Source organism: Lutra lutra, chromosome 6, assembly GCF_902655055.1.
Source record: "Lutra lutra chromosome 6, mLutLut1.2, whole genome shotgun sequence".
NCBI classification, from domain to species: Eukaryota; Metazoa; Chordata; class Mammalia; order Carnivora; family Mustelidae; genus Lutra; species Lutra lutra.
This window is the reverse complement of record NC_062283.1, coordinates 131,709,766-131,735,374: the sequence shown is the minus strand read 5'-3', so window position 1 is coordinate 131,735,374 and position 25,609 is coordinate 131,709,766. Positions and strand designations below refer to the sequence as shown.

Here is a 25,609-nt window from a genome sequence, read left to right as displayed (position 1 = left end):
CTGAGCAGCTCACCACAGCCTAGGTTTTTGGAGCTAGGACTAGGTTTTAGTACCACATCCAGCCCAGCAAATTGTCACCCAGCTGTCTGACATTGGATTCTTCGGAATAGGCTGAAGATCTGCCAAAAGAGTCTTTGTAAATATTTCCCTTATTTCCTTGAATCTCCTTTGCAGAGTGTTGCTCCTTGCTGGGGCCATTTCTGTGATCTGATCACTACATAAAATTATTTTCTTTTTTCAAAATGATTTTCTTTTATCGTTAGTTCAGAATTGATCTTACATTAGCTTCGAGTGACCTCTTTCTTGTGATATTCAGGGCAAGCCTTGTCTCTCTTTCCCCGATGGTAGCGGAAATCTTGTAATATTACATTTCTGCCAGCCAACACTGATTAATTAAGTCTGATTTAGTGTATTTAAAGTCTAAGGATCTTAAAGAGACTTTTAATCCTCTTGTTCATTTAAGATAAATTAATTCCTTCCATTTTTCTCTCTTTTTCTACAAAACTAAGATTCTTTAATGGTGTTCAGCTTTTAATTTTGTTGGTGTGGATATATCTTGCTTTAAGTAAAGTTGATATATAAAAGCCTGGATTTACTTTGCTTTATTCATTAAGTAACAACTTTTTGTAATTAAGCTAAAAAGCAGGAAGAAGTTGTGTGGATACAATTATTTAAAAATTATGATTGCATAGTGACCCAAACTGCAGTGAATATGGGGGAATGAATGTAGCTTCATCTGTTGGGTGGCAGGTATTGATAATTTAATTTTTAAAAATATTCATAAATAACTAGATGAGGTTAAAAATCATTTTCATAACATGAGCCCAATTACAAAACTCAATTTGCACACTTCTTTTCAGGAATCTTTTTTTTTTTTTTTTTAAAAACAAAATATGAGATGTACCTGTAAATGCCACAAAGTGTATGATTCTAGCCCCAAACCAGACAGCTTATACTGAGGCAAGCAGCTGTGTTTGCAGGTCAATTACAGCCTGAATAAGAAGTTCCTTGTTCTGCATTAGTCGATTGATAAGCTGGATGGCTGATACTGAACTTTCATTGGTATTACTTAGAGTTTTGGCTCTTAGCCAAGGATTTTGATGAATATAATGATTAATTTTAAAGCAAATTAATCACGAAGAGGGTAAGAGCCTGTTTTAAGCTTTTGTTTTTAAAATATTTTATTTATTTATTTGAGAGACAGAGATCACAAGTAGGCAGAGAGGCAGGCAGAGAGAGAGAGAGGAGGAAGCAGGCTCCCTGCAGAGAGCCCGATGCCGGGGCTTGATCCCAGGACCCTGTGATCATGACCTGAGCCAAAGGCAGAGGCTTTAACCCACTGAGCCACCCAGGCGCCCCTGTTTTAATCTTTAATATACATTTTCTGGGTATGATAAAGATGCTCTATCCTTTGAAATATTTAATAGAGACTAATAAATCATCTCTTATTAAGAGGTTTTAAATAAAAAGGTATATAGAAATAATTTAACATGTACTTAGTTACAGTTGGTTTGTCTTGTTTTTCCTTTCTTTAAATGGCATGCAGGTTTTTGTCTAATCTGGTGACTCACTTAGACCCAGAGACACAGGTATGTTTAGGAACACTCCAGAGTGTCACATGACTTTGGCATAAGAAAACAAGGGGTCATTGACCCAGCTGATACAGTGGGGAGGCTTTGGCAGTGCGTCTGTACAGGGTGCCCAGCCTTAGTGGCCCTTGGTTTGTCCTCAGTTTCCTAAGAGCAGGTACAGGAAGGGTCCACAGGTTAGAAAAATTACTGAAAATTGTAAGCTGTGCCTGTCGTTTACACATGCTGTTCCACTCCTGGGAGTGTCTTCTAAGGAAATCAGAGAACATACTTATATTTAGCTCCTGGTTCATTGATCACATCAGTGGGTCATAGCCAATTAATGATAGGAATCTCAATGTCCATCAGAAGGGGGATTGGTTAAGCAAATTAAACCAATATAAAAGTCATTACGAAACACATTATAGAGAGAGGCAAACTATTTCTCTTGGCAGGAAAGCTCTTCTTCAAGTTAAAATTTACAAGGGGGTCCAAATATATAAAAGAAAGAAAAGGGGAGTTGGTCCTCTTGGGTCGAGGTAGAGGAACCAGAACCTGCCCCACATCTCCCTCAGGCCTGCAGGTGCCTCAGCCCATGTGCTTGGGGGATGATTGCCAGCATGTATCTTGGGGGTTGGGGGTAGAAATAAAGGGAGTTTCCAAAGGAATTTTATATGTTAAAGAAGACTTACAGTGTCCTGGGGGATTGGGTTAAGATCACTTTTTTCCTGTAGCGAAGTATTAATATCGAGGCAGCAGAGTTCCTAGAGGAATGTCACTCTGCTAGTTTTAAGGACTTGTGAATGGGTTGTAAGTAGTAAGGCAATGTGATAATTTTTCTTATGCCTTTGTTTCCCACATCAACTGGTAGCCTGCTGACTTCATTATTATTATTATTATTATTACTAACATATAGTGTATTATTTGTTTCAGGGGTGCAGGTCTGTGATTCATCAGTCTCACACAATTCATGGCTCTTTCCATAGTTTGGCTATTGTGGACACTGCTGCTGTAAACATTGGGGTGCACGTGCCCCTTCGATCACTCCATTTGTATTATTGGGATAAATACACAGTAGTGTCTACTGACTTACTGATTTCTGAGCAGCTCACCACAGCCTAGGTTTTTGGAGCTAGGACTAGGTTTTAGTACCACATCCAGCCCAGCAAATTGTCACCCAGCTGTCTGACATTGGGTTCTTCGGAATAGGCTGAAAATCTGCCAAAAGAGTCTTTGTAAATATTTCCCTTATTTCCTTGAATCTCCTTTGCAGAGTGTTGCTCCTTGCTGGGGCCATTTCTGTGATCTGATCACGTGCTTGTGACATCCTTGGGGGACACAGAGAACACTGATGGAAATGTATTGGCCTGGAAAGATAGCCATGGTTTGTTACATTGTTACATTAAAATGCATATTTGAAAACACAGTATGATTCTAATTTTATAAACAACAGGTGTGTTTGAATTATGCCTGCGTATGCTGTGATCTGTGTGTTTTGTGTGTGTGTGTGTGTGTGTGTGTGTGTGTGTTTATGGCAAAGAAAAATATTTAACAAGAAATACACCAGGTATTCAAGAGTTAACTCTTTTAAACTCTGGATTATGGGTGTCTTAACTCCTTTTCTTTTTTCTTATCTGTAGTTTTCATTTTTAAATAATGACCATGTATTGATTTTTTAATAAGAGAGTATTTTTGGCTATATATGTATGAATCTCTAGGAATCACAGCTTTGGAATATACAGTACTTGATACTGTACAAGTAACCTGTAACTTTTGCATAAATAGTACTTGGTCTCTGTTCTAGTTATCTACTGCTATATAACGGGTTATCCCCAAAACTCAAGTTCCATGATGATGACATTATTGATCACAGTTTCTGGAGTCAGTGTTTGGGAAGGGCTCTGATGGCTAGTTTTGGCTCAGGGTTTCTCCTGGGGTTACAGTCAGATGATGTCTAGAGAAACCAGGGTTGGTTGGCATCTCTTTCTTCTTATTGACCAAGAGCCTCTTCATGTGGGCTCTCTGCAAGGGCTATCTTGGACTTTCTCACGGCACCATGGTCTCGGGACAGTCAGACACCTGGCCTGGGGGCTAAAGTTTTAGAGAGTGAGTGAACAAAGTAGAAGCTTTTATGGTCCAGGCTTGGATGTCATCTAGAACCACTTCTCTTAGTCATACTCTTAGTCAATGGCAACAAGCCCATCAAGATTCCAGGGGAACATCACAGGACAGGAGACCTAATCTGTGGGGCTCAGTGCAAAATGAAAATTCAGGGTCCATTGTTCAAAACTTATTAAGAATTTCAGCAACAACAGAGCATTAAGCCAAGTATGGAGTCCTTCAACTTGGGGGCTCGGGTGTGGCTGTGGAGGTTGCATCCCATGAAATTATCCCTGGGGAGGGAACATCAGTTCCATCTCTTGATGAGAGGAGGGTTAAGGCCACGTTGAAGAAAAGCAGGAGATGGGAGTTAATGGGGACACAACTTTGAAAAAGGAAATCTGCCACAGTCTCTATGACTCATTTTCAATTAAGGAGGTGGCTCACATTTTTATTCCCCAAAGCTGGAGTTAGCCATTAACCACAAAGGAAGGACTACCGGCTCTCCTGCAGTCAGGCTGCCATAACAGTGACAGGGGTATATTTTAAAACTCTCTGTGGATAAATACCGGTTGCCTCTAAATAGACTCTAACAAAAATGCCGGTTTTATACCCCCTCCCCCCACCAACCCCACCAAATTAATGGGTTGAAGCACTTACCCTCAGTGGGACTGTATTTGGTGATAGGCTCCCTAAGGAGGTAATTAAAGTTAAATGAAGTCATGAGAGCAGGGCCCTAATCCAATGCGACTAGCATCTCTCTAAGAAGAAGGAGAGATACCAGGAGAGCATGAGCCCAGAGAAAAGTCTATAAGAGGATACAGTGTAGAAATAGCTGTCAGCGAGCCAAGGAGAAGCCTCAGGAGAAATCATGACTGCCCACACTTTGATCTTGGACTTCCCAGACTCTAGACCTGGGAGAAAATATAAATGTCTGTTGTTTAAGTGCCCCCCCACTCCCCCCACCCCCAGTCTGTGGCATTTTGTTATAGCAGCCCTGGTACACTAATAGGATATCTGAGACTTACATGTATTTATTTTACTTGTCCTTTGCAGTATTGTCTTTATTAGTCATGCTTAATCCATTCTCTCTCCCAGGGTCTTTGTCAACTTCCAAGGAAAGCCTGCTCTCATAGCAAATGCCATGTTTTGATGTTCCTTCTTTAATAATATTCCGATGAATAAGGGCTTTATGATTTATTTTTCTTGGAGTGTTACTTGGGCCCAGCCAAGGTTCTCATCTCACCTAATACTGTGGCTCATTTATGGATTTGCATATAAATTTGAATATTGCTTTCAATCCCTGGGGTCAATTATTTGCGACCATGAATAGTTTGTCTCCTCCTTTCTGTGTATGCCACTCTTCCCCTCAAGGGCTGGAAATCTGTTTCCCCTCACCTTGAATCTGGGCTGGCGTTGTGATTTGCGTTGCCCAATAGAACACAGTGGAAGTGATGCTGGTGAGCCCCAGACCCAGTCCTTTCAAGGGGCGGAGTGCCCGTCCTTCCCCTTGAAAGGGAAAAGACTCAGATGGGGAGCTGCAGGCATGAGGGTAACGGGTGCCTGAAGAGTCCCAGGAGGGAAAGGGAAGCGGCTAGAGAATTGGGGGGAGCCAGAAGACAAAGTGCACCTACTGGGCCTTCTTGTGTGGCCAAGAAGGAACCCGGGAACGAAGCACAGGGCTTTGACGATGGTGGTTTTAATTGGCCTTGGAGCCCTGTTGACCTGCCCTGGATGTTGCAAAGTTGGAGCGGTCAGAGCTGGCTGCTGAGGGACTGGCAGAACACAATTGCCTCAGAGAGTCACTGGCCCTCTGGTACGGGACACTTTCGCCAGGCACTGACTGCCAAATGGGCTCTAGGACATGTATCGCCTCACCAAAGCTCTGGCAGTGAGAGTTACCTCACGCACTGTGTGGTTTGAGTTGTGTGCCCCCAGACTCGCTTGTGGGAGTCCTAACCCCTAGTACCTCAGAATATGATCTTCATTGGAAATAGGGTCACTGCCAAGGTAATTAGCTTAAATGAAGTCATACGGGTATAGGCTGGGCCCCTAACCCGGTATGAATGGTGTTCTTATAAAGGGGGGAAATTTGGATGCAGGCAATGGGTAGATGAATGAATAACCCAATGTGAAGATGAAGAAATAGATCAGGGTAACGCAGAAGCCAAGGAATGATGGAGACTTCCAGCAAACCAGCAGGAGCTAGGAGAGGGGCCCAGCCCTCAGAGGGAACAATGCCGTCGGATACCTCCATGTCAGGCGTATAGCCTCCAGAACTGTGAGATGGTATGTTACCGTTGCTGAAGCCCCCCAGTCTGTGGTACTTTTTTTTTTTTAACGGCAGCCCTAGCAAATTAATACAAAGGCCACTGCCCCTTTGCCCACTTTTTCTCATCTCTGCTGTTCCGGGCAGATGAACCCAGACATAAGCTCATGCCCATGATGAGGGGGGCTGCCAAATGGCCTCACACCCTAATCCAGTTAAAATTAAAATTCTCATTTCCTCAAAAAGTTCTGCAAAAGGAGATTTGTTGGGTGTTTTAGGCACAAGGGAAAGGAGTTTTTTTTTTTTTGGCGGTAGGACCTCTTTAATGCCCCTGAAATTGTAGCAGACAGGTTGCTTGACCTACCTCCTTCTAGACCCTTCCAACCAAGAACATGTCTTTCATTATAACAGAATTTACAGAGAGTTAACACCTCGTTGCTTTTCCTCAGGAAACCTGATTTAACCTAACTGGATTTGGATTGGCACTTGGTTATTCCGATGTAATCATTTGCATGATTTTTAGGGCCGTGATTGTTGAGAGCTGATGTTAGAATCTGAACAGTGGTGTACCCGATGCAGAAATGTTTGGTGCCTTATACAAACAATGACATTGCATGCATTATGCAGTAATAATGGAAATTACATTTGCAGAATAGTTGTGGTGGTAGAACATTCTGAAATACAAAAAGTGGAAAAAGCGCACGGGGAAAGAAACCCATGTTTTATTCACAGCATTTGGCTTGCTCTGCTTGCGGGCTGGAAGTCAGGGAAGAAGTTGATGAGCTCCTTGGTCCTGCGTGCTCCCAGGCTGTGTGATTTAGATCAACCTGCTCAATTCTGATTGAAGGGGAAATTTCCAGTCATTGGAATCAAACAGGGTGGGCAGAGTTGTCGTATTTGGAAATACTTTCCACTCTTTTGATAGGAGATAGTATTTTGTAAGTGAAAATTGGATTTTCACAGTAAGCATATATCTGCTATGATTTATCCTACTTTTTTTGTTTGTTTGTTTGTTTGTTTTTTCTGTTGCTCATAACTTCTGATTGATAGCTTATTTAAAAAATAGGTTTGGGGTGGGGGCGCCTGGGTGGCTCAGTGGGTTAAGCCTCTGCCTTTGGCTTGGGTCATGATCTCAGGGTCCTGGGATTGAGCCCCGCATGGGGCTCTCTGCTCAGCGGGGAGCCTGCTTCCCCACTCTCTCTCTGCCTGCCTCTCTGCCTACTTGTGATCTCTCTCTGTCAAATGAATAAATAAAATATTTTTAAAAAATAGGTTTGGGGGGTGTCTAGGTGGCTTATTTTAAAAATAGGTTTGGGGGGGTGCCTAGGAGGTTCAGGTCATGATCCCAGGGTCCTGGGATCAAGCCCTGCATGGGGCTCCCTGCTCGGCCTGCTTCTCCCTCTCTCACTCCCCCTGCTTGTGTTACCTCTCTCGCTATGTCTCTCTTTGTCAAATAAATAAACAAATCTTTAAAAAAAACTAAAAATAAGTTTGGAAAAAATATGAAACATATATATACTCTAACTCCCCAATGTAGTTTTTAGGTCAGTTGCAGGCTGATTAGCTTTGCCCTGTCCCTTTAATAGTTTGATATATTGGTCACGTTCAGCATATGTGAACTCACAAAAAACCATGGTAGAAATACATCTCTAAAGATTTTAAAAAAATTCTTTGCTATATAAATTGACACAAAATGTTGATTTTGAGTTTTGGATATTTTCTGTACTAATTAGACAATTTTGTAAAGTTTTAATTACATACTTCTTCTGGCAGTTTAATCACCCCAATTCAAGAACATTAAGCTTAAAATTTCAGTGATTAAACAAAGTCAAGAAAGTGGCAGGGCAGCAGGGATGAAGACAAAAAGAGTGAGTTAATTCTTTTGTGTCCAATTCGTAAGAATTATCTTAGCCTCAGGCATGTTTGCATGGAATCTGCCTTTGTTCAGTTCCTCTCAGAAAAGAAAGGAGTTTTTGGTTTTGTTTTTCATTTTACTTTGTCTCTTTGAGTTTGGACAGGGTGGTTTACAGATATCTAGATGATTCTGAGGCCTCTTGGTATTCTTGGCGTGTTACCATCACTCTTTCCCTGGTGGACCATGGGGAGCTACCGTCCAAGGCAAGATAGTGAAAGCAAGCATCTCCTTTGGGATGTCAGGACACTGGACAAGGACCATTTTCCTGGAGCAGTTATGTCTAAATCCTGCCCATCTTCTCCTCCACCCAGCTCTTGAAATCTCACAGGTGATGTTGGGAGCCCAGACTCATTTTTACGAAAGCCTCGTCTGCATATAGGGCTGTTTCACTGAGATTATGTATGTAGAGAGTAATTCTTTAAGCTGTAAAGTGCTCTGCAGATGTAAGCTGGAGATATTGATAACAAGGCTTCTACTCACGGGCCCTTATTCACTCTCTAATGGCACCTTATTTTCTAAACCAAAAAGCCTTTTAGGGAATCCGAGTTGCCTCGTAAACCTCTTGTGGGTTTTACATGAGTGAGCATCATGGAGTGGGTAAGAACAGGGCCCATGTGGACAGACTCATTCCCATGTCCCCATAGCCTCTCCAGCTGCGTGACTGGGGATGGGTTCCTCTCTGAGTCTGGTTTCCTCAACTTCAAACAGGGATCGCAACAGAGTCAGGCTTGCAGAATCGTTGAGAGGAGTGAATGGATACTGCAAGCGAAGCACTTTGCGTGGTGCAGGGCGCACACAGGCGCTCAGTAAGGAATTAGCTTTTGTTGCTCTCTGGAGGCATTTGGGGTTCTGTTATTCTAATAGCAGAGCCAGGAAAAATGAGCTGATTCTCCTAGCCTACTCTTCTCCGTGTATTTCATCTTACCTGGGATGTGAACTTAGGTTCATTAAATATATAGAGAATGGTGTTGCCTTTTTTCCTCCCTGCCTCTTTAAGATTCTGTGCTGGTGTGTACCTTTAAAAGAAATTATGGGATAATCATTTTTTTTTTTTTTTTAGAAGTCTAATATTCAGATACCCAAGAACTCTCCCTGGCTTCCAGTCCTGAGAATTTGGAGGGGGGTGGGGTTTGTGACGTGGTCCTGGCAGGCAGTGGCCATCTGTCCATTCCTCCCCTGTGGGCCACCATGCTGTCCTGACGTGGCTGGGTTCCTGAGAGCGGAGTCTAGGTTGTCGGGGAGAGTCTGCGGACATGCAGCTCTGTGAAATCTCCAGCATCTCCTTCTCAGGCATCCATTCCCACTGGGCAGAAAGTAGGAAAGGTCCATTATGATTTCTGACTGGCATTTCATTATTTGTACATTAACATTTGGTGTGGCGTGTGGTTAGAAACTCACGTCATTCGTGGCCCCAGAAAAAGGCCTCTAACTCTAAAACTTGAAACATTCTGCTCTTATAGAAGGTCCTTAGTTATACAGCGACGCTCCTGAGGTCAAGGTGGTATTTTTAACAATGTTTATTGAATCTGCTAATCTTGTTTCATCATTTTGTTACAGATTGATGTTCTCAAAGCAGATCTGGAGAGTGCAGAATGGAAAGTTTTAGAAAACCTTATTCTGGAAGATGTCCTGCAACAAATTGGACAGCTCACCTTTGCGATTCACCTCCACTGGCCCGGTTTCGAGGTCAGTGGCGGCGACAGCAGTGTCGTGCGATTCTGGTACAGCCTCCTCAAGGAGGTAGAACTAAAGGGCTTCAGGCTTTTTCATAGTTACAAAGATTTATCTAAACCCCAGCTGTTCCTGAAGAAGGACATTTTCAATGCAAGTAGCTGTTATACTCTGAGTTGGGTGAATACAAGATGGACCTAGGGTGCCAGACCTCATCAAGAGCTCCGGGACATAGTTGCAGAATGAGGCATGTCCGGCGTGCTAACGATTGGTGTCCTGTCCAGCCTCCTTCCACTAGCCTGTCAGGTGCTCTGGGCAGGGGTTGTGTGATTGCCTGTGGCAGGGACACACTCAACACCTGTGGATGGGATGGACACAGGAGTGCCACCGGGGTCCATCTCCATCTGTCCAAAGCCCAGGCCTTTCACCTGTTTGCCTCTGGCAGAGCAGGGATTCTTATCCTTCTTCGTTATAACTGGGAGGATAACCCCCCACTCATCTGTTTTCCCTAAAATCCACTATGTATCTAAAATCCATGAGTTCATCAACATGAAAAAGAAATTACATAAAATTTCCTTTTTTCCTGGGTTGATGAGATTCTTAAGTTTGTAGCTAACTGTTTAAAATAGGGCCTTTCCCTTGACTTTCACTCCCCCTCTTTCAAGGTTGTTCTTGTTCAGCTGGTCCACGACATTCTTTAGGACCTTGTAGATTTCAGCCATTTGTCCTCAGCCTTTGCGGAGGCCATGCTGTGGCTTTAGAAGCACCCCTGATTCTGGTTTCTGGGGACTCAGACACACCAAAGTCTGTCACTGAGTTTAAAAGACCAGACTGTCAAGAACTTGAACTCAGGATCTTTTCATACTCAGCCTTAAATCCCCTTCTGCTTCTACGAACTAAGCACAAAGCAGTATTTGGGTGTCTGTGCTATTGTCTCCACTGACTTCAAACCTGATTTCTCAACCACCACCTTGCTTATGCTGTCAAATCTTTTTTTTTTTAGCACATTATGTCAAAGATTGAGTTTTTCCTCTACTGCCAGTGGGCATTTGTTAGAAGACTGCGGCCTGAGAGCCCAAGTCTGTCTCTTTCCTGGGATGCTTACATTGGGTTTCAGTAACCCCAGTCCTTTCTATATTTTTAAAAATTAAACAGGAAATGTAGGTTCTCAGTAGATCAAGTGATCTCCATCATTTTTATTTACAGGATTAGACATTTACCCCAATGAATGATTTTCAAAAAGTCTACTTCAAACAAGTCAAGTAGTTAGCATAAAAATAAACCAAATTATTGCCTTATTATAAATTAAGTATATTTTCTGGCTTTTTTTTTTTTAACATCACAAGAGAGCAAGAAAACTATACACTCATTGTCCAAGAAACTTGGGGAGAGAGTAGAATGTTGGTTGCTACTAGACTTTATTCCCTCTCCCACCTTGGTACCGCCGTCTACCCCAGATGTTCCCTGGGTTGGCTTTTTGTTTCTTGCAGTGGTTTGAAAATACCATGCCCTCAAGTGAGAAACCAAAATATAGTAGAGTTAGATGATCTTACTGACTTCAGTTCAAAAGGGAACAAGACTTTCTGAATTTTTAAAAGTACAAATAAGCTTTTTATTTTAAAATGCACAGTACATTAGTAAAAGTCATTGAGATGGGAGCTTAAAATAGCAGCTAAGTTGCTCTCTATGTCCATGGGCATCTCAAAAGCACAAAGGGTCCATGAAAAACTCTGAAATGCCTGGTGTCATAGCCCCTAAAATAAAGTTACCTTTAGTCCACTTCCTGCTTGGATTGTATTACAGATCCTCTCTTTTATTAATTAAAATTTTATACAGTGAAGTCTATACAATAAACCTTTTTATACATTAAACCTTGTGAGCCTTCTTCTACACCGGAGTATGAAGTGTGGTAATCTGATGTGTCCAGTCTGATCAGATTTTAGGTACGTACACGCCCATATTAAGAATTTTAATTCAGGGGATTGAAGATTGATGGACTCACTGAAAGCCCCCTTTGTACAGGGCAAGTCCCCATTTATTGCAGACTGGTGGTACAAACATAGACTTCATCACATTATATATATATATATATATATATATATATATATATGAAGCAAAAATGGCTGTACTGTTAAGGAAAAAAAAATACAAACTCAAAATAAATTGCAAACACACCCACTCACACCCACCTACAAGGCAGCTTGTTCAATAGTTTTTTGTACTTATTTTGTGCTTATTTCTAAGACTGTCCTTCATTCCCTTCATGGATAGTTTGGAATGTATGATGACTATCCTGACTGTTGCTATGGTTTCCCCTACCTCTGAAATTTATTATGCTTATTGTGTAGGCTGGGGTTTCTTAACCTCAGTACAGATTGCCATTTTGGGCTGGATTATTCCTTGTTGGGGGAGAGAGGGCTGTTCTGTGCCTTGTACAATGTTCGGCAGCATCCCTGGCCCTCCCCACGAGCTGCCAGGAGCTCCTCTCCCCCTCCCCTCTCAGTTGTAACAACCAGAGACGTCTGCAGACCATCCCCCCGTGGAGAGCTACCGGTGTGGGCCACGAGCAAGGACCTGGGGTACCACAGCATGGCTGTTTGGGAAGATCCAAAAGGCAAAACAAGAGCCAGCACCACTGTGACCCCCAGAAGAGCAGCACAAACAGAACCCAGAGAAGGGGCAGAGTCAAGAGCTGCTATGGAGAGCATCCTGTGTGCCCGGCTCTGTGCGCAGATGGTTCCCAGTTCTCCCAGCAGCCCTGCACAAAGGTGTAATTTTCCCCATTACGCAGGTGAGGAAACTCTGAGAGGGTTAGTAGCTTATGCAGATGCTGCCACTAGTAGATGGTACAGTAGGGATCCACTCTAGCTTTCAGATCCCTCTGCTGTGCAGCCTCCACAGTCTCTAACAGACATGAGACACCAGGCCCAAAGGACTTATTTTTACTTCCTTACTAATAAATTGGGGGTGGGGGAGCTACAAATACACTAACACACTAACATCAGACCTGCCAATCTGTTAGAGTTTGGGATGTTTTGGTAGCATGCAAGTTAATAGTTTAAGCAATCTACTTAATTAAAATATGCCTGCCAAATGGAAACTTCCTGAAAGGATGGGGGGGCCCAGTGACTTCTCTGTCAATATTTCAGGTTGCCAGAAAAGCTCTTGCGAGGCCTGGAAGCAGCTCTCGGCCCTGGCTTGTCCCACTATGTGGCACTTTCCTCTTGGGTTTTAGAAAGGGCCCAGTCACTTGGAAATGCACTGTGTTTCCTGTGTTTTCAAGCCAGTTTTGACCTGCAGGTTCACGAGCCTCATCTTACCAGACCAATGCCCGTAAGCGAATCTGAAAATATAAATTTAGTAATGTTCTTCAAATGATTTAAAAAAAACCTTATTTAGGTGAAAGACATAAAAGGCCTATGTTAGAGATTCAGAAATCACCTTTTGGTGCAAACTCTTTCACAATTCGAGATTAAATTCAAAGGAAAGGAATTTCCCTTTCACCTTCTCTTAGAGTGATTGTATCTGATGCAGCTTTAACAGGTTATCATATAAATATTTGCAACTATTTGATGTGTTAAAATGAAGAAATTCAGGGAGAAGTAAGCAAATATCTGTTAGAATTCACCCATCTATATTAGGGAAGAACAAAAGTAAATTCATGAGTTTACAGTATTTAGTCCAAGTTAATTACTCATGTATGCCATCTCTGCTTTGGCTATACGATCTTAGATACAGTAAATACAGTATAAGATCTGTATCTCCCAAGTATTACATGTTTGGGTTTTACAAAGCTTTGGTTAATACCAGGGAGCTCGCCTTATCATCGCATTTTGTCAGATAAAAAGTGAAGCCCTCATTAAAACATTATTATTCTTGACAACACAACAGTACCTCCAGGCTCCATTAATATAATTGTTCTTTTCAGCTGGAGATAAGTTTATGTTTGCCTTTGAAGCAATAACATAAATCTTTTTGTATTAGCCAACTGCCGCTTCTTTGTGAGTTCAGAAACACATTTTTAATTTTATGTAAAAATGTCTTTTTCTTATTGTAAGAGGTATTTGAACTTGACTTACCACATGAAATCATAACCCAAAGATTCAATGTATTTTTTTTTAAGATTTTATTTATCCATTTGACAGAAAGAGATCCCAAGTAGGCAGAGAGGCAGGCAGAGAGAGGGGGGGGGAAAGAGGCTCCCCTCTGAGCAGAGAACCTGATGCAGGGCTCGATCCTAGGACCCTGAGATCATGACCTGAGCCGAAGGCAGAGGCTTAACCCACTGAGCCACCCAGGCGCCCCTATCCAATGTATTCTTAAACTGCCTAAATTTAGAAGATACTGAAATTCTTTAAATAATTATGTTTCTGTCCTTAAGGAAAATAAATCAAGTGAGCTTAATGTCACATTTTAACACTATATGGAAAAATGCTAGTTTCATTAAAATTAATGCTTTGTGGGGCATCTGAGTGGCACAGTCAGTTGAGCATCCGACTGTTGGTTTCAGCGAGGGTTGTGATCTTAGGGTCATGGGATTAAATCCCGTGACAGACTCCCCACTCAGCACGGAGTCTGCTTGTGATCCTCTCTCCCTCTTCTCCACCCCACTGTGCATGTGTGTGTGTGTGTGCACATGCACGCACGCTCTCTCAAATAAATAAATCTTTGGGGGAAAAAACAGTAATTAATCCTTCTTAAAACAAGCAACATTCCCGTGGGCACACTGATGGGGCCCAACTCTAATGGAAGAGACGAAGAAAATGTTGTTCACTAGGTTCTGTTTTACTAAGGATGAAACACAGTCTCAGTAGCTGAGTGTTTCTTTTGAACTACCTCACTGGGAGAGAGCAAGCCACAAAGATTATGCCACAAAGCTGACAGTTTAAAAATCCACAACTAAGTCGATTATGGGGAGGAGCAGAACAGTAGGATGAAAGGAGAAAGATTGTGCTGCTGTCGCTGACTAGCTGTGTGGCATCGAGCAAATCATCACCTTTATTGGCCTATTTGATTATCTGAGGTTGGAATATTTGATTTTTGAGGTTTCTTCCAGCTTGAAAATCTCATTATTCTAAGATTTTTGTGATTAGAGAAGGCTCAGACAGTGGCAGGGTAATTTCTTGATTTGTGTGCTATGAAGAGAAGCCTTGGGATAAATTTAGAAGAATCAAAATGATGTGCTTATTCAGAAGAAAAGGCCCAGATAACAGAGGAATGAATTCGTGATGATGGCTCTCCAGTCAAATGAAGTGCCCTCAGGCCAAGTACCTCTTCGGATAATATGCTTAAACTCACAGGGTTCTAAAAACTGGAGTTTCAGACTAGACTGGTTTATACATCTGTTTACAGAATATCCTAATGAAGTGGCACTATCTGAAGATACTAGATTAAGTGTGTATATCTGTGGTGATCCTTCAGTATGTGCATGTGTGAACATGCATGTGTGTACACGACACACACATATGTACATTTATATGTATGGCGGAACGCCCAAGAGGGAAAAATCTTCAGACATACAAAGCTCAGAGGGAGCCTAGACCCAGACAGGTAGAGCAGGAACCTACTCAGCAAGAGTCCTAAGGGGTTAGTGGACCAGTGGTGCTAGAGGCCTACAGCACTAGAGATAAGGCTGTGTCGGTGGAAAGGACTGGCACGGAGACACCTGCACAGTGGGCCCTGGGAGAGCTATACGACCTTAATGCAAGAGCTCTAAAAAAAAACTACCGCCCTCATCCTCATCCCCCAACACAAGAAAGCCTATCCTTGCTGCAGCTCTGGGAGGAACTGCAAGTTTCCCATGAGAATTTGAAACCTCTGGTCTGCTTGAGGAGTTGAATTTATATTAATCTCATGGGGAGGAAAACCGTAAGCTGAGAAATGAAGATAAAAAACTGAGGGATTGAAACATAAGGATGTATGGCAGAAATGAATGTAAAAGCATTACAGTTACTCTTCAACTTAGGCTACAAAGATTTCTTCAAAAAAGAAAAAGCAAGACCTGCTTAAGATGAACGCTTGATAAAAAATTACAACTGACAAGGTAGCGGCCACCATGAGGTAAACGCTGGGGTTTTCAGCTCAAGCACTTGATGTAACAAGTCTTAAAGTATAATATCAATTGTTTAAAATGATTAAAGGCATGAAAGACTATATAGAAACCTTAAGAAAAGGATATATGAAGAACAGGTAGATATAAAAATCTATAAAACTACTTCCATAAAGGAAAAGTCACTGGAATACATTTAATGGATTAAGCGGCTGATTAGACACAGCTGAAGAGATTGCAAAGCAAACTGGAAGATAAACCTGAGGAAACTTCCCAAAATGGAGCAGAGAAAAATTTATATTCTTAATGTATTTTGAGTAGTCTGAACCTTTGATTCCTTTCCGAAGATAAAGCAGTTTAGTTGAATATTTGAGCCATGGGTGTATAAAGCGGTGCTAGACCCATTTCATGTAATAGGGTAGCCATTAGCCACAGGTCGCTACTGAGCACTTAGAATGTGGCTAATGTGACTGAGGAACTGAATTTTAAATTCTGTTTACTTTAAATTTAGAAACATCTACCTGATTCAATTACTAGAAAGCTCTGATGTATTTGCAACAATTTGGGCTTGGTACATCGACTTAGTGTGAAACAGGTAAAATTATCTGATGAATATTTAGTGTCTAATTGAGATATGCTGTTATGTGTGAAATACATACCAGGTTTCAAAGACTTTAGTATGAGGAAAGTAAAATATTTATTTAAAAAATAATTGAGGGGCACCTGAGTGTCTCAGTTGGTTAAGCTTCTGACTCTTGATTTCAGCTCAGGTCATGATCTCAGGATCTTGGTATTGAGTCCTACATTAGGCTCCATGCTCAGTGGGAAGTCTGCTTGAGATTCTCCTTCCCCCTCTTCCTCTGGCCCTCCCTCCCAGCTTGCGCTCTCTAAAATAAAAATTTTTTTTTTTAAGATTTTATTTCCAGAGAGAGAGAGAGAGGGAAAGAGGGCAAGAGTACAAACAGGGGGAGTAGCAGGCAGAGGGAGAAGCAGGGTCCCTGCTGAGCAAGAGAATCGGAGTCCCTGATGCAGGACTTGATCCCAGGACCCTGAGATCATGACCTGAGCTGAAGGCAGATGCTTCACCGACTAAGCCACCCAGGCATCCCTAAATCGATCTTTTAAAAAGATAATTGAATGTTGAACTAATACTTTGGCTATATTATATTAGATGAAATGTATTATTAAAATTAATATCCCATTTTTTTAATGTGGCCATTAGAAAGTTAAAAATTGATCACATGAAAAAAAAATTACACACATGGCTCACATTTTCTATTAGCACTATCCTGGAATGTGTACTTAAAAAATGTTTGAGATTTGAGTCAGTCCCTCAGATCGCAAATGCTGAAGAGTGAAGAATAGGATGTCGGGGGCTAGAAAATTCCCCTAAAGATCGTGATTGCAGTTACAGGAAGCTGTACAGGCAGAGGAGTTTGCTCTTTCTTTGTCACTAAAACTAAAGCCCCTCTAAGGACTCTGGTTCCAAGCTGCAACTTTTTTTCCTTTAAGTTCCAGATAAAATGACAGTGTTTAGGTTGAGAAAGCTGTTTCCACAATGATTAAAGTGATTACGAACATATAAATTCAGAAAATGTATATACATACATATCTTCACATGCATATGTACACATACCTAAATGTACACACACACACACACACACACACACACACACACACGTACTTATGTCTGGCTAACAAAATTTCTCTTACGTGTACCAAACAGTGCCATTTCTGAAATAAGACAAACTCAGACTCTGGAGCACTGGTTCTCATCCTTAGTGTGAGGATCAACTGGGGACCTTGCTAAAAGTGCTGAGTTTGACCCAGTGAATGAACATACAACTTTTTTGGTATATTCACATTAATATACATTCAAATATATATTAATATAAATATCTCTATATTTCCCAATGGCAGTCTTTGGTTAGTTTGTTTTATTTACCCATTGATCAAAGCGAGAACATTTGAGAACATGGGTGTTCTCTGCAAATTTATGGGCTCTCACGAATTTGGAGCCATGTGCTGTGATAGAACCTTCTTTCTACTGGATCATCTCTTCTTCATAGGACCCCTAGCACCTGCCTTGTTTCTACTGTATTTCATCAGTTACTGTACGATCCACTAAGAGAGAATGCAGCCAATTAAACCATGACACAGCACTGATTTTAAGACACAGCCCTATTTCAGAGATGTCAGTATGTGGAAAACATGCATCTTTGATGGCACACAGCATCAGCGTTCCCTAGGTCTCACCCTGAAACCCACATTGACTGGATGGCACTTCGCATGTGCCTTCCTCATACCTCATTTCGTGATGGCTCTTCCTCTTCTGTATCTCAGCGAGCAACACCATCTCTAGGTGATTCTCATGCAGAGGGTTCTCAGTCTGCACTGAGAGACACTGTTCTTCAAGGAAAGCGTTCTATAATCATTGGTGGTGCCGCAGTCCTTACGGCTGTCATTCAAGAGTTTAATATTTCACTGTCACTGTTTTCCTTCTGGTAATTTATAAATATGCCAATAAGGGCATCAACCAGCCTCACAATGCATCGTCAAGAATCACTCTATATTTTTTTACTTAGAGAAGTGCCTGTTTGATACTGTTTCCTGTTCCTTATCTAAAACTGTCTCCTTAAAAGGACAAAATATTCCCAGCTTCTGCTTCAATATTTAAATATTTATCTGATTAACACTTTCAGTAAAGCATCACTTTTATGCTAACCTTTAGGAGGGAAATCTGGGTGTGATCAAAAGGCTGCAGTGAGGAAAAGGGGCCAGAAGGTAACCACTTAATTCCAATAACAACACAATCTTGAGACTTTTTGAAGCTGGAAAAGAACCCCACTCATTTGAATACTCTGAAATGGGTGCAGTCATAACTCAGTGCCACCACTGAGTGAACAAATATGGAATGTGTTAGACTCAATCTGTGTGCTGTCAGCGCGCTGCCCCATATTTCTGATATTAACTAGAATAAATCCATTAATATACCATATTCATATATCATCCCCACTTCTAAAAGCATTTCTCCCCATAAAATAAAAATGACCACTTAAAATCTGCAGATGGTTTAAGCTGTTGTCTCAACAGTTAAGACTTAAGACTAAGAATGAAAATTTTGGTAACACTTTCTAGAAAAAATGCTTTATTTAAAAATACGATTTTTTTTTAAAAAAAAGAGACAACTTTTATATACAGTTACTTAGTTTAGAAACAGTCAAAAACACAATAAAATAAACCCAGCTTTAGAAATTATGATTTGTAACATATACAATACTGATGCTGAACAAGATCGCTTAAATGTATGATTAATTCTTTCTGTCCCATCACAATTCAATCATTCACATTTGTTAAAACCAGTGGTTTTGGGACTAAAGAGAAGGTCTTGTGTGAATTCCTTCCTCTTCGGGAAGGGCAGCCACTCTTGCTGGCAGATACACAAAGGCAGAGGCCGGGCAGTGTGCTCGTATTTCTTTGAGTGTCTGTATGCCCCAAAATAACATGTCTTACCATTTTTTATTCTCTTTTTCTATCTTCTTTGAAATTTATTTATATGTGGCCATAGTGCCAGGTCATCTATACCGGGCCTTTTTAAAAGTTAATTTTTTGAAAATGGAAGTTCTTAAGCACAAGGAGCATGAATTGCTCTCGAGAGCCCAATGCCCTTAGGATATCAACATTCAACATGATTTTGGTCTCTAAGTCAGCACTCTGAGCAGCTATGAACCAACGTCTTTAAGCACGGTACTGAAATATTTCAAAGCACATTCAAATATTCACATATCTTACAGAGATTTGTAATAAAACAGGAGAAATGGCTTATCAACCAAAGTGCTGTTAGCTACTCTATTCAAGAGGCTATCCTGATTTCACAATCCGAGTTCTTAAACTTTTTTTTTTTTTAACCAACTAGTTATTGCTTCTCAAACTGGGGAATGACAGCCATCTTCCTGGAGTGTCAATTTTATTCAAAGATTCGGAGAGAAGTTAAAAATTTTTCTACTCCTAAAAAGTTCTGTTGCGTATATTCATAAGCAAAATCAGAATAATTTTAAAGATCAAACACACTACTTCAAAGAAATTACAAGTTGACATTTTGGACGACGCCCTCATACCCTATCTCCTATGAGGAGTATTTCAGTAGTAACATCTATGAATCGATGACCTAGGAGACCCTGATTTCTGGAAGTGTAGCCAGGTCCTTAAAGATAGTAAATACAAATAAAACTCAAAGTCTTGACTCAATTCTTTTGAGTTTCACTTTCAAAAATAACATAATTCTCTGATTACATATAGTCCTGTCTATACTGACTGGGAAGAAAGCCAAGGAAAAAACTCTGGACTGTTTATTTTCCATTGTTTAATAGTTAAAGGAACATTGCAGTCAGAGAAGATTGCTGCCTTACAAGTAAACATACGATATATGTCATAAAAAATAGAACTCTTGAATCCAAAGATTTGAACTTGACCCACCAAAAATAATGGGAACAGTAATTGTGCATGGTTTTACTATCTTTCAAATTTACATCAAATTATATCGTCCTGCTCCTACTTCCCTTTTTGTTGAAGAGGTAAACATGGTGCCTTTCAGAATTATCTGTCATTAATTATATTACCTCCTTTAAAACCCCTAATCCACCAGGGATTCTTCTTCAACCCCAAAGAGATCCTTTTGCTATGTCAAGCGGGGGAGGGGGGTAAACCCAAACTGCCTGCCAACAACTACTCCTCACCACAATGAAAACCAATGGTCATTTCTATATAAATAACAAAATGAAGTTGCCAATGAAATTGTATGAGCCAAATTTACCAAAAAAAATTTTTTAAGCAATGGGTCAATTTCATAAGGCCATGTAAGGAAATCATAATTTGTAAATCAAGCTGTCATCCAACACATTTAATAATTAAATATAGTTAAATATGATATTGGATCAAAAATGACCCTAGATAAGGATTAATCTCATTAATCCCACAACTTAATGAGACCATCCCAACCACACGTTATGACTTTAGATGTTTCATGAGGGTGCCACACTGCCCCTATACACACTTTATCATGAGCTTTAAATCGACTGTAGAGTTTTGTCGTCTTCCAGTCCCAGATGTTCAGTTTTCCATTGCCATCTCCTGAAATCACATAGCTAGAATGGGAAGAGTAAATAAATTCAAATTGTTAAATTCACCTTGATTAAATTGTTAAATTCACCTTAAACTGACAAAATGGGTAAGAAACAGGGAGTTTATATATATATATTTTTAAAGATTTTATTTATTTATTTGACAGGCAGAGATCACAAGTAGGCAGAGAAGCAGGCAGAGAGAGAGGAGGAAGCAGGTTCCCCGCTAAGCAGAGAGCCCGATGCTGGGCTCAATCCCAGAACCCTGGGATCATGACCTGAGCTGAAGGCAGAGGCTTTAACCCACTGAGCCACCTAGGCGCACTGGGAGTTTATCTTTTTCATGGTAATATAAGTAAGTCAGTGTGAACACACAATGCTCAGTGAGAATAACAGAGTAGAGCATAAAGCAGTCTATGATTTAAACTTCTACCCAAAACACTCTCCCCATCGAGCTACCAATCTGTGAGTAAAAAATGGATTAGCCTGGAAGGTTGGAAAACCCAGGGGCCACAACAGAAGCAGTATCCAATCACTCTTTAGAGAGAAACAGTGCAGGGGAACCGGCCTCACACAGCGCCCGGGGACACCTGTTCTACTGTAATTGGACTCAACCACCTTCATAATTACTTTTTGGCTTCAACACTTCTGAAAATGTTTAAGACTAACTCGGAGGCAGGAGTCTACGGTACAATTCCTAGCCTAAATATACAAGGTTACACAGACTTCTGGAATACTTTTCCTTATATATTTTAGTTAAGAATGAGGGAATGAATGCAGAGTTTTACTCATAGAGAGACTTTGTCCGGGTTTCACAAACAGTGCAGCCTAGGAAGACTCAAGAGCTGGATTTGAGGTCTCACCACAGAAAAGCTGCAGGAAGTTTTTAATGTCAACACTGCAACACAGAATTAATTCTGCCAGTGTTTGATCACAGCCATATAGTGATTACAGAAAAGCAGAGAGAAAATATGGCATAGACTGTATGGACAGGAACTTACGCTGTGGTTAAAGGGCACAGGACCAAGCAAGATAAAGAGACCCACTAAAGAACTTAAAAAAGCCAAATGTAGTTTTCAAAACTTGTTCTTGTCCTTCCATCAGGCGTTGTGACAATCTGTATAGTAATCATGCGATTACGTATGGGACAGTGATTTTTAAACTGTTACTATTTGTATGACATTGGTTTATGTCATCACATTTGAATATGAGAATATAAAAGAAAATTTAAACTTACCTCATGTCTGGTGAAAAGTCCACCTGACAAGCATAACCCGCTACCATATGGCCCTTAAAAATTTTTTTCTTATTCAATCTAAATCTGTTCTGTGCTCCAAAAATTAAGATTTGGTTGTCCATCGATTGGCAGGCTAGCCATTTCCCTGTGAATTCAATGAGACATGTCAGAGCAAGACTGAAAATTCTGAAAAGACTTATTTTTAATCTGTTCAGATGTTAATATTCTTTTGTTCCCAATTGCTTTATAATAATAGGAAAATGAATTTACCATACCAGCTATAAAGCATTACAAATTTGTCACTGACAAGAGGGATTTATATATAAAGAAGTAATGGATTTCGCTCGAATAACCCCATATCATTGAGTACTCTTCATATAAAAGCCTTTTTTGTTTGAATAAGGACATACAGAAATTCTGAGTTTAGCATTAACAAAACTAAAGAAAATTTTATGAAATGAAATTAATTTTAGGAGTAAGCACAGACAAGAGAACCATGGGGGAAAAGAGACTTATCTGTGTTAATTATGGAAAAAGGAAAGATTAATGCTAGGTGAGAAAACTCAGGATTATTAAATAAAACCATACAAAAAAGAGATATTGGAACTGTTCCTGAAAGGCCAAACTGCTTTTATCTACCCAAGATTCACCAAAGTCTCTAGAGCCCAAACTGTAGTTATCTTCTTGCATCCGACATACTTGCACACTTATTAACGAAGGGAATGCTCTTAACAATATTCAGTCAGAGAGGGTAGATGGCCTTGTTCAAGATGGGCACAATATTTGTAATGGGGAGTGTAAAAATTACATAAGGTGTAGAGACAAATGTGACGGTATACAACGTGGTGGTTATCAAAATCAGACCTGGTTAGGTGGCTCTTCTCATAAAAATCACAGGGCGCTTGACAAAAATGATCACTGATCTGCCTGTGGCAGACACCTGGATGGAAGAGCAAAGGATTTCCTGCCGCCTCTTCCTTGCTCCACACTCACAGGAGCTATGGGAGTTAAAAGGGGCCTCGGTGACAGTGCTGCCCAAACATCAGACCGTCTACTCCAACACCCTCATGGACAGGGCTGAGTCTGTCAGTACACTGTCAGGATATCTGCAGTATAAGTTACTTCGTACTTAGAAGGCGATGCACTATTGAACAGAAAACAGTAGTAGCTGGATTTATCTTTTTTATTTTGCCTGAGAACATCTTTTATAGTAAATTGCTAAAGTATTCTTATTATGGGGAACAAGATCAAAATTGTCTATCCTCTGAAAGAAAAAGAGCTCATAATAAAATCACTAAATGATTGAACATGATTCTGCTGGAAGGAGAATTATTAAACAAACAAACAAACAAACAAAAAACCCTGATCCTCAGATGGAATGTTCTGTCAGCGTTAGCTGCAGTTCACTGTTTCTCCTCCTCCTTCTTCTTCTCATTATTATTTTTAAAAACAAGAGAATGGGTGAGGTGACTCACAGATGAAAATCAGCAACTATTTTTAATATCGAAAAGGTTTCCTTATACAAGTATGGCCCTGTGACAGACTTCCCCTAGGAGGAAACGGCCAAAGTTCTTTTGAATACAGAAATCACACTTCGTCTTAGAGGCTCATTTAAAACCACATTCTACCTACTCACTCACCGTTTGGAGACAAAGTCACCGCAGGCATCGAGTGCATACTGGGCTCTGCTATGTACTTGAAATCCACAGGGATGTCCCTAAAATTTAAAAAACAGCTTCTCAGAATTAAGTAATTTCTAAAAAAGTACCTTTGGAAGAGTTCTCTCCGAACCTAAAGAGATATTCTTGAGATTATATATTTAATTTACCTTTCATGAGACTTCCTGGCGGGAAGGAAAAAAAATCACAAAATGGCCTCCTGTTGCTTATTACCAGTCTTGTACTTCACAAGTGCCTTTCCATGATAATTGTAACAGTGTTAGTGACTTAGTTTTCCAACTCTATTTGACTTAAACTTTGGCCTTTATGTTAAAAAAAAAAAAAAAGTCTGTGATTGAAGTTCTCTGACAATGAACTCATCCAAAAATGTACCATGGTAGGCAGCAGCAAGATGTCTGAGCAAGCCTACAGGGAGGGAGGTGTTCTTAGTTTACCTGACAGTCAGCCTTAACTTGTTAACTCTGCAAGCAGGTGAGAGGGTTAAAGAGGCTTCGGCAGTGCAAGGGGATAGAGGCGAAGCTGTACAGGGATCTGCAGGCAGGCAGAGCCCATCTGGAAGTAATGAGATTTCTGAATGGGTAAGGGAGCTTTCCTTACCTGGGTACCTGGTACCCAGGCACTGGGTCATCTTCTATTATTCTACATGTATATGGTGCAGGAGAAAAGTGCATTAAAGAAATTCTTATGTGAGTGACACAAAGAATAAAACAAAGACAACAAAAATCCAAAACTAGTCACCTAGAGCCGTGAAAAGTTCCAAATGCCTTTTTGTTTTTAATATTCTCCATGATAAAATAAAAAAAATCTCTTTAGGAATTCCGAAGGATCTTGGTCTTGTTGCTTTTCATGAGTGACCAGAAATGTTTTTTTACAGAATAACGTGTGGAAATCTGCTGAATAACAGAATATCAAGCAGCACTATCACTTTCTAACTATGGTTCAAGTTCCAAAGCTTTGATTAGTTAGAAAAACAATAATTATAATAATAATAATTTGCCTTTACGTAAGGATATTCTCTATCCATCTATCTACCCATCCAGAAGAAGCAAATGATTAGAAAAAACTTCTATGAGGCTGTTGGTTAGAACAAAGTATTTTTAGGTGTAACCTGGGGAACAGTATCATTTATCAAATTTCCAACCCTTTATTCCTCTCTAAAATACCAATGAGAAGTGACATTCAAAATAACCCACATGTACTGAAAAAACCTCAGTCTGAAAAAGGTTCAACTGTTTTTTCCTCATATAAAATTATTAGCCAATAATAATCAATAACATAGATTAAAACAGAAGAGCATTTCTAAATTAACCAGAGTCTAGGTTCAGATCAATCAATATTTTCCTAAAAGTAAACAAACAAACAAAAAAACTATACGCAGATCCCTTATTTCACTCGGTACAGTGAGGTCTAGAACAAGAAATGGGTCTGAACACTCTGTGAACATTGTTAACTGCTAGTGAAAATGTCTGCTTGGCATAGTTACACTTAATAAACACAACACTATTTTCTCATTCGAAACTAATTCAGTATAATAAGCTAGTAATTTATATCTTACATATAATCTTCAATCTGGAAATGAACTCTTTGAAAAAAACTTAATAAAAATCTGTGAAATTTTAGGGCACCTGGGTGGCTCAGTGTAAAGCCTCTGCCTTCGGGCATCGGGCTTTCTGCTCAGCAGGGAGCCTGCTTCCTCCTCTCTCTCTGCCTGCCTCTCTGCCTACTTGTGATTTCTCTCTGTCAAATAAATAAGTAAAATCTTTAAAAAAAAAAAAAAGAATTTTCCTACTGTTGGGGTCAGTTTTCACTTTGAGGTGGTCGGGGCCTCCCTTTTTGCAAGTTGCCAGTAACATTAGTAATTGCCTTCAGTGACAGATGTATGTGGTAAAGGTCAGCTCTAGGGATCCTGAGGTGATTCTGCTTCCTATTTGGCTTTGTAGCAAGACTGATGCTCACGTTTCCTTCTGACTCACTAAACTGGATGCAAGTTACCTTCTCTCC

The 25,609-nt window shown here is 40.4% G+C and overlaps 2 protein-coding genes across 3 annotated transcripts in view; one reads left to right on the top strand and one right to left on the bottom strand.

Annotated features, from left to right (window-relative positions):
- Nucleotides 1-25,609, top strand: part of METTL24 (methyltransferase like 24) — a 140,996-nt gene that overhangs the window by 96,072 nt on the left and 19,315 nt on the right. The window contains exon 5 of one of the 2 annotated variants that reach the window (XM_047733321.1): nucleotides 9,410-9,538. In XM_047733321.1, the coding sequence (XP_047589277.1) occupies nucleotides 9,410-9,538 (129 nt within the window). Of the gene's footprint in view, nucleotides 1-9,409; nucleotides 11,567-25,609 lie in introns of those variants that run through there. The other variant, XM_047733319.1, reaches the window with a different exon arrangement.
- CDC40 (cell division cycle 40) overlaps nucleotides 18,235-25,609 on the bottom strand; it is a 45,301-nt gene continuing 37,926 nt past the window's right edge. Inside the window, exons 13-15 of the mRNA XM_047733312.1 lie at nucleotides 23,570-23,646; nucleotides 21,930-22,074; nucleotides 18,235-20,716 (exon numbers count right to left, since the gene is read on the bottom strand). Coding sequence (XP_047589268.1) covers nucleotides 20,539-20,716; nucleotides 21,930-22,074; nucleotides 23,570-23,646 — 400 coding nt within the window. The 3' untranslated portion in view covers nucleotides 18,235-20,538. The remainder of the gene's footprint in view (nucleotides 20,717-21,929; nucleotides 22,075-23,569; nucleotides 23,647-25,609) is intronic.